General features: G+C 47.8%; 1 protein-coding gene across 1 annotated transcript in view; it reads left to right on the top strand.

Moving 5' to 3' along the window:
- Window positions 1-1,241: 1,241 nt before the first annotated feature.
- GAP43 (growth associated protein 43) overlaps window positions 1,242-9,698 on the top strand; it is a 59,274-nt gene continuing 50,817 nt past the window's right edge. Inside the window, exon 1 of the mRNA XM_074155204.1 lies at window positions 1,242-1,384. Coding sequence (XP_074011305.1) covers window positions 1,355-1,384 — 30 coding nt within the window. The 5' untranslated portion in view covers window positions 1,242-1,354. The remainder of the gene's footprint in view (window positions 1,385-9,698) is intronic.

Raw genomic sequence — 9,698 nt, 5'->3', positions numbered from 1 at the left:
ACTTTGGTTTAACTGTTGTCTGGGATCTTTTTTCACAATGACAGATATAGCTATCCTGCTCATATATATGCTGAGAAAACAGGGTGTTATAAGTTTCAAGACGTGTGCTTGGGGGGTGTGTGTGTGCACATTAATGTTCGCTCAGGCTCATGCATCGCCATGATCTTCTATGCATGCAAACCCATACATTTTTGTTCCCACACGTGCCGGGGCGGGTGTGTGGCTGTGTGTGTGAACATGCACATCTTCCCCGTAATAGTGTACAGCCATTTGCAGGCAGAGATCAATAGGCGTAGAAATGACTTAGGCGCTGAAATTAATTGAGATCTGTACAGGAGGAAAAGGGATGACTTCTGTAGGTTTTGGAGCTATTTTAAAAAAAAAAAAAAAAAAAAAAAAGAAATCTGTTGCAGGAGTCTTGTTTTATGTGCCTATGGAAGGTCTATAGGATGGACTGAGGGAAGAAGGGAGAAAGTTGTCCCGTCCAGTCCTGCCGGACATCACCCCACATGGTTTATGCCTGCACATACGAAGAAGGCAGCAAGTACATATATGTTTGCGAGTGTGCTGCTGAGGGGGAGGGGGATTTTAAACGGCCATTTTAACATATTTTCCGATTGCCATTTAGCTCGCAGCTCCCACCTACGGTACGTCACCTGTGCATGGCATATACTGCCTGCCATGGCAATACCCCTGCTCCCTCATCTCTCCCCTGTGCCCACCCCACCCCACGCTGTCTTTATGCATAAATCCCACTCCGGGCCGTGGCTGGGTGCTGGGGGCTTCGGCTGCTTGGGTGGGAGTGGGGCTGGGGGCTCCCCAGCCGCCCGGTGCCTCCCAGACACACCCCACCCCACCCCTCCCACCCCCTCCGCAGTCTGCAGTGTCCCCTCTCCCCTGTCGCTTCTGTACAGTGGGAAAGGCGTTGGGTAATTGGGTCCAGATTGGAGATTTTAATTATTCATGAGGCTGGCAAGGGACTTGGGGGTGGGGGGGGGGGAGGTTGCTGGGGTGGGGGTGGGGTGGGGAGGTGACGAGTCAGGGAGAGCTGGTGAACAATTCTGGGAAGGGTAGGGAGGGAGGCAGGGAGAGGCAGCAGCGTGTGCATGTGATGAGCAATAGCTGTGGACCTTACAGTCGCTGCTAACTGCCCTGGTGTGTGTGTGTGTGTGTGTGCGCGCGCGTGTGTGTGCGCCTGTGTGTGTATGTGTGTGTGAGAGAGCGAGAGAGGGAGAGAGAGAGGGAGGGAGGGAGGGAGGGAGCGGAGAGGGTGGGGGGGAGAGATAAGAGAGAGAAGAGGAAAAGGAGAGAGGAGAAGGAAGGAAGAAGAAGGAAGGAAGGGGACAATACGATCATGCTGTGCTGTATGAGAAGAACAAAACAGGTAGAGCTGAAGATTTTTATATTTCTTTCTGTTAAGAAACCTCCCAGGCTGCTGGGTGTTCGTGGGGTGCGTGTCAGCCTGAGTGTGTGAGGGGCTGGGGCAGGGGCTGGGGCAGGGGCTGGGGCAGGGGGGAGGAAATTTCAGCTGCTTTCAGCAGATGTCTGTTTTGCACTTCTTTAGCATCTTGCAACTGAAGGCTCTTTTCACACCCTGCAACATGACTGTTTTGCCTTTCCGGGGCTGGTGATGTGGGGAAGGGAGGTGGCCTATATCCACATTTGGGGAGCTATCAGAATGTCCCCTCTATTCTTCTTATTATTTTTTAACAGTGGGCAGATGCATTGCCGAGGATACTCTGTCTGTGGTGCTGAGGGTGTGGATGGGGGGGTGCAGCTGGCAGGAAACGTGATGAGATCTGGCTCTACCTTGGAGATAAACGAAGCAATTCTTCATCTTATGGCACAAAAAAAAAGAAAGGATGCCCAGTGAGCCTTGATCCCTGGTCAGAATGCTTTCTATTGCTCCTGGCTCCAATGAATGGGAGATGCTTTATGTGCATGTGCTGTGAGGTGGCTCGGAGGACAGGTGCATTCATTTTTTTGTGTTACAACAATCGGAGCAAGAATTAACCTGAAGCTTTTTTTCCCAACCTATGCTACGGTGAAAAATGCAATTAATTAATAACAAAAGCATTAGCCAGGGGAGAGGGAGAGTCACCCTCTTTGCAATACCCTTCATAGTACAACCAGTTAGACAACTGTGCACCAGCTGGTAAAGAGACAGAGGACCACGCCTCTGTTAGCTCCGAACTCGGGTGGGATAAGAGAAGCTCACAGTGTGAACCTGTTGGAAACCAGTTCATTCTCCTTACTGGTACCACCTGGCTTTTTCTGTCAGAGAACTGGGGATGATAAGAAGGTTTGGGTGGTGGCTAGTTCTCAGTGCCAAATTTTTATGTACAAAATGATAATGAAACTGAGAAAATAGGTACTTTGGTCACTCCCCCTTCACCCTTCCCCCTTTTATTTCATGTGAAAGCCCAAACCTGCTCCTGATTAAGAGAGCCTATTTTGGCTGAACCGCTTGGACTTCCTTGGGAGGGTGCTGGATTTATGCTGTTGGAACTTTGAGGCAGGAACTGGCCCCGGATACCTTTGTAATGCATTTTGGAAACTTCCCCGAATTCTGGATTTGTAGGTAGCAACAAAGAGCTTTGGTCCTTGTTCTGAGCACAAAACTCAACTCAGTCTTTGGTACAGCACCATACTGGTTACTTTCTTTATATATGCGTACATTTATATATCTCTTACAATATAGCACTGCAGTATAGCCTCACACTGACGTGAGTAACTCCAGTTACTGTAGAAGAGCAGAGTGTTGAAAGAAAATCCAGGTTAAGGTGTGTTTCTGAATGGAGATGTGTGTGTTACCAAATGAAGGAGCAATTTTGTAAAATACTGGGGAGGGGCAGGTGATCAGCATAGAAAGAGACCCTGCGTCATCCTCTGTTTTTTCCCATGCAGGTTTTTCAAATGCTTTGCAATTAATGATACGTTCACTAAAATCTGGAGGGAGATGGTGATGGCTGAGGGGGGGGAACACGTTGCAGCCAGCCAGCAGAGCACGTTCAGCTGGCAAATATGGGATGAAAAGAGAAGAGGAGGAGAAGGAAGGCAGACAGGGAGGCAGCGTGACAGAGTGGTGGGCGGAGGTGCACAGCAAATTTTAAAATAAAGTAGGTTGCTCTGGGATTCTTTGGAGTCAGAAGAGAGCTATTGGGGGAGGGGGATAATTTTGCCCATGCCTTCACAGGTTGGGCATTAAAGCTCCTGAATATTATTCTGATGTATTTGTCCTTTACCTCTCTATGGATTTACTCCTGCCGTTTTGTATTCTGACATATTTAGAAATGCATGGCATGCAGGTATCTTGATCACACGTAGTCCTCTCTTTCCACTCTGTACATTAATCCACCGCATGGTACACACCCCTTTGCGCGTGCATGTGCGGCACACATCTCCACTCTCCGGCCGCTCGCATCTGTACCACACATACATGCACAAGCACACAGGCACTCGTTTGCACATGCTTTCTGATCCTTATGCAGCCGTAGAACCTGAATGTGCCTGCCCGTGCATATTCGGTGGCTGTTCCTGGGCTCAGAGCCCAACTCCTGCTCCTATACCCGAATACACACCACAATTGCCAAACTGGCAATATAGCAGCTCGCTCAGCAAAGCTGGCCATACACCAGAGGAAGCTTTAATTTGAAGAAGAAAAAGACCTTGCCTTACAGCTTGTGCTCTTCCTCTATCCCCACCCAGACCTTTCACAGAGAGAAAAAGATGGAATGGGTTCTTCAGCACAGGCAGGAGTTTCCTTCCTAAAATAAAGACAGCTCTCCTCAAATTATTTTTCAGGGGAAGCCTCTGGTGTCCCGCCTTTTTGGCAGCTAAAGAGCAAAATGTTGAATTTACAGGCTTGGGCGTGGAAGAAATCTCTTCACATTTGTGTCTAGGTGTGCCTTTATGTGTCTGTCTTCCCACCCCTCAAAGACAAATATGTTCACACAGTCATACCTTGCGGATCATCCTTTCTTGTGAATGTGATGCCAGTGCGAACAGTGAAGTATCTCGACTGACTGTGCCCGCCCATGAGAAATGTAGATAGCTTGCTGGTGTCATTTCTGCCTACAGTTGATTGCAGCTCTGAATCTGCGCCCACAAAATATGCAGCTAAAAGGTGGCATAGCCAAAAGGCTGGGTCAAGCAATTTCTGAAAAAATTGAACTTAACCTTTGTTGCCGGCAAGAGATGCAGTCTGTAACACGCAGAGCCGGGTAGTTCGATAGGTGGCTAGAAATGCAAGTGTTGCATGCACCGCATACTAGAACAGATGGACGTTATGGGGGTATGTGCTCAGTATTGGATTGCATGAGTGATTAAACAATAACCCGCGAGCAGGTTTCCCACTTGTGGGTGAGATGAGTCTCATTCATCACCAGCCATATCCGACGGCTTCCCTCCCATTCCGTCCTCTCCTCCTCACCCCAGTGCTGGGGAGCCAGCGGCTGCAAAGGTTTAAACCTGCCACACCCATCAAATCAAAGGAGGGAGGGGGGAAGAGGCAGTCTGCATTTCTTTCCCCTTCCACACGAGCGGCATGAATAAACAGGGCTCTACCTCTAAAGATGCAGTTTAATGCAATTGGAGAAGGAGAAAGCTTTAGGGAACCGTTCGAGCAATTACAGCCAGCCGGAGAGGTGTCTTGTCATTCCAGGAACTGCAGAGGTGCTCAGGAAGGAGGAAATGGAGAAAGAGAGAGAGAAGGATGCATGCAGAGTTAAGGTTTTCTTGCCTCAGGATAGTAAAATGTCTCGAACTCATTTAGAATAACTTAATTATGCCTCGCAATCCAGATGCTTTAAAACTTGCAAGACAGGGTCTTACCTTTACCACTAAGATGCAGAGAGGAAAAGGGGTATTTTAAAAGAAAGGTGTCCATCCACGCCCCTCCTCCCTCCACTTGCCAGCATGGTGTAAATCACCACAGACCATTGACTTCAGGGCAGAAGCACTTCATCTGCACCTGGGGAGACTGTAGCCAGTGCCTCTGCCTTTCTGAGAGACACTAAGCGGTTTCTGTGCTTCTTCCAGTAAACAATTGCTGCATGGAAGTTTAATTACTCCAGGTCCTTGCTACTTCTCTTCCTGGGGTGATACCCCTGGGATTTCTCCCGAGAAGGGTGTCTCCAGAGAAACACCCCTCCCATCACCCTGTCCTCCTCCATTGCCTTTGCTGACTATTAAAGACATTGATTTCTCCTAGATCGCATAATGTAGCTGTCCTTAATGGCACAGACAAGCCCCCTCCTAGGGAATTAATTGCAGGCAGAGTTTCCAGGGGAAAGGCAGTGGTAATACTTAGTGGGAAAGAAACCAGTCTGTTGATCCAAATTGCCTATTGCCACTTGCTCCTGGGTGGGCTGGGAGTCCCACCAAAAACCTGTCAGGCAGTACCCACTGGTACGTAGAGGCATCCCTGCTGAGAGGGCTGCATTGAATCTTATCTCTGCCTGTGCCGGGCTGGGTACACGTGTGCAGCCCAAGGAACCAACATGTATTGTCTGAGGGCTTGTCCTGGTCCAATGCTAAGGGTGTGTGAATGATCTCAGAGCTGTTCCTGCCTCAGGATAAGAAAACGGGCTGTATGTAGCTCCAGACTCTGCCCATACCATCTGAAGAGGTTGGGCATTGCTTGGGGATGGGGGATGAGAGGGACCTCTCCTCTGGTCATGTGGCTTTGACTGACTGGAAGGAGAAAGCGCAAAGGGGTTTCACCTCAGGTACAGTCTCATTTCAGACTAGCTGTCATGGATTCTGTGATGCCATCCCAGGATCTAGTAGGCACCCTGCACAGAGACTGTATTTCCCTCTCCCCATTTCCCAGAGAGCAGGAATTCCCCACTGCTGGCAGCTGCCAAGTTGCAAAGCCTTCTTGTGCTGGGGAGGTGGGAAGGTGAACTGATCCTTTTGCCCATTGCAAGATGAAAGCGGGCTGATAGTCCTACATGACGTAAATCAAGGATGTGTGTACCTGCTTGGGTTTGCTGGCCTCGTGCTGTGAGGCGTGCGCTCCCCTCAATGACTCTTGTCTGCTCCACGTGCAGAGGACGTGGGGTGTAAGTGTGCTCTGCCTAGTCTGTACTGAGCAGGCATGTATATGCTGAGGGGTCGATGTATTAACAGGTAAAACAGCAGGCATAGCCTGAAGGCTGCCTCTGCTTTTGGCTGAGATAGTGTGAAGCAAAAGCACCGGGTACATATGACCTGAGAGCTCTGCGTTCTCCCAGTGGGCTGTTGGTGCATAACTGACTATGTTTGCTCAGTACATGTGTTGCCCGTGCATCCTTCCCTCTGTACAACTCTTCTGTTGTCCCCTTCTCCTGCACATAAATTACTTGCACCTCTTCTGTTGTCTTGGGCTTCCTTCCTACACAGGGAGGGCTTTATTTGGATTTGAGAATGAACAATAGCTCTGATGACAGTTCCAGGCTAAAGACTAGAGGAGAGCCGGAGAGGGACTCATCGTCAGGAAGTGTAGTGACAGGACAAGGGCTAACAGTTTTAAATTGGAAGAAAGGAGGTTTAGATTAGATACCAGAAAGGAATTCTTTACTATGAGGGTGGTGAAGCACTGGAACAGGTTGCCCAGGGAAGTTGTGGATGCCCCATCCCTGGAAGTGTTCAAGGCCAGGCTGGATGGGGCTTTGAGCAACCTGGTCTAATGGGAGGTGTCCCTGCCCGTGGCAGGGGGGTTGGAACTGGATGATCTTTAAGGTCCCTTCCAATTCTAACCATTCTATGATTCTATGAGTCTATGAAAGACAGCTGAAGAGGGAAACCTTTTGACGGCAGCTCTCTGTGTTGATGCCCTTTGGAAGTCACTATGCAATTCACCTGTTTGCTGTGAGTCTGACAACTCTCAGGGGTAGATTTGGCAGCAGTCCATATCTGGCTGTATCTGAATTTTGAAGGCCCAGTGTCCAGCTGTAAGGCAACAACCATAGCTCAGTAGCTCTACATAGGGGAATGCCAGGCTGGTAAGAGGAGGAGGTTGGTCATCCAGAAAGACCCAGTGGAAAGTGCATGTGCCTTGCTGTGGAAATACCAGAATACCTTGCTGTTGGAATACCAGAGCAGGTATCTGGGTGAAACACCTTTTAGCATCTGAAGTCCAAAGTCAAAGTCTGGAATCCATCCACATTCATTTCATCTATAATTCCAAGATCCTCCTGAGCACGCCGGGAGGCGACTTGTAACCTCAGAGCTCTGATGGCCTCATGTGGAGAAGGTGTTTATATTTCCTTAGGGCTCTCTCTATCACCTGCTGAGTGTGTGTGTAAAACTCCATGGCTTTTCATGGTTGCAAGCACCACAGGCCAGTAGTTAGTATACAGGAATTGGTTTCGGGAGAGCTGGTTTCTCTTCCTAGCAGTGCTATTAACCTGCTTTCTGACTTGATGTAAGCACAGTTTCTCTGCCTGTCGTGGCTGTCTCTGCAAGATGCTTCTTTAATTTGGAAACTAAATAATTAGTGTGTGGAAAGAAAAGGATTCAGATGCCCTCGGGTGAGAGGTGCTTTAGACGGGCAAAGCATTGCTTTATCCATCCTCAGTCACTCCTGCAGTGCTGGGATATTTATTAGCCACTTGAGTTCCTTTAACACAAACCACTGATTTTCTTCCCAGACCCAGGTGTTATTACTATGAGCCAGAGCCTGAGAGTAGGGCTACAACTTAGTTTTCTCCCTGCTATTCACCAGTGTGCTGGCTCCTCCTCTACCGTCATAATGATCCAGCCTATAGCAACCTACAATGTGTGTATGGGGTGGAAGAACAGTGTAATAAAAATAGTGATTTGTTTTTAATATAATAAAAGGAATTTGTGCTTTTGGAGTTACACTGATCCTTCTGTCTCCGCCTGTTATTCATTTTGTCTCCTTTCCCCATCTGTTCTGCTACTTGCCTTCCTCCTGCTCCCTTGACCATGCAGTCCTCCTGCTGCTGCTTCTCTCCTCCAGCTGGGTACCAGCCCTCCATTAGGCTGTGCGTCTTGGGGACTCCTGCTGGCACCATCAGCCACTGCCACCAGGGTCTTACTCCCTTCACCCTTCCTGGCACTGGTATCAGAAGGGAAGCTGGTAGGAGGGAAAACTACATGGGTTCTTCCTTTGTGCATCCAGTTGCTTTTGCAGCTTCCCCAGTTCTCCTCCACTTGGGCAGCTGTCACAGCTACTGAAAATGAGCATCTATAGACAGAGACAGCAGTGGTGCATCTTCACCTGTCACATTGCTGTTTGTTAGCATCGGTAAAAAGTTGCCCGCCCACAGCAGGTGGCTGGGAAGGGTATGGCTGCTATAGGAGCAATGCATGCAGTACAAACTAGTATCACTGTTCCTGCTTTCTTGAGGGTTCATACTTCTTCTGGGCTTATCCCTTGGCTACTAATGCCATGGTTGGGTGGCAGGCTGTGCCTCAGCTGTCTTGTTGGCCCAAGAGAGGATGTCCTGAGCCTGCATTCCTCCCACGGGGGTTGGTTGGCTTTAATGCCTTGAGAGGGAAGCCAGGATGTACTTATATTCTTTTAAATTATAACCAATAAATGTCAGTCCCATTCATTACTCATCTTACTTCTGAAGTTTCTTGAATTAATTCCAGCCATAATCACAGTAATATCTCTATTTATAGAAAACTGGTACATCTCACAGTATTTAAACATTCTCTTTCTGTAAGGGCTGGTAATTAGTAAAACTAATAGGGTCTAAAAGAATCTTACTAACTTGGTATGAATGCCCCTAAAATTTAGGGGTGCAGAGGAGTGTGTTTGGGTCGGAACCTAGCTCTGAAGATAGTTTTATTCCATCCTTCTCATAATTGCCTAGGACTGAAACTGTGGTTTCAGGAACTTCAGTATTTTTATGAATTTGGATGATTCTTAATAATTAGTGATATCCAGAATAATTTACAGTTTTGATTACTCTTCTAATTGTTAAGAGTATTATCAAGTGGCATCCATTTCATCAAACTATTTAATGGAGTCTAATCCATTTATTTTATTAGTAGTATCCAACAACCTTTTAAATCTGCAGTGTCAAGTACTCAAAGGTGGACAGATTGGGGCAGCGTGGTACCATGCTTTGCTGTTTTGCACAAGAAGCCAGTCACTTGTATGTCTGGCGTGTTTATGTTGTAGTCATTTCAAGTTGAAACCAGCAGGATGTAAACCACAATGGTTTTGAACTGACTGTTGTTCTCCTTGTACCATTCCTTCTTCTGTCTGCCCACAGCTTTAGGAGTAAGGTATTCAGTGGTGGATTTATAAATAATTTAAGAAAAATCATCTAGATTTGGAAGGGTAGACATCAAGTAACAAGTATCACTTGCTGATTTGCTGACAGTAAAATTTGCAGCCATTTAATTTCATGCAAGAGTGAAGTCCACTGCTGGAAATCTCCTGCTGAGAAAATGTGAGGAGGGCATCACCAGCTCGACTGTGCTTGGGAAGCTTGGTGCAGCTGAGAGGTGGTACTGGAACAACAGGGAACTGGAATAATGGGGAACTGAGGCAAAGGGGCTTTTAGAAGCTGGACCAAAAGTTTATCCTCAACAGGGATGCTTCATTGTAGATTGGAGAGCTGCACTGAAATGATGCTTGTGTTCCTCAGAACGGGGGCACCTTTCATAGGGTCAAGATTTGAATTCTTAGCTTGTTATGTTGGAGTAGTCGGGCTGGCAGCTTGCAAAGACCTGGA

Source organism: Numenius arquata, chromosome 1 (assembly GCF_964106895.1).
Source record: "Numenius arquata chromosome 1, bNumArq3.hap1.1, whole genome shotgun sequence".
NCBI classification, from domain to species: Eukaryota; Metazoa; Chordata; class Aves; order Charadriiformes; family Scolopacidae; genus Numenius; species Numenius arquata.
The sequence above is the reverse complement of the archived record's forward strand: the minus strand, read 5'-3'. Positions and strand labels throughout refer to the sequence as shown.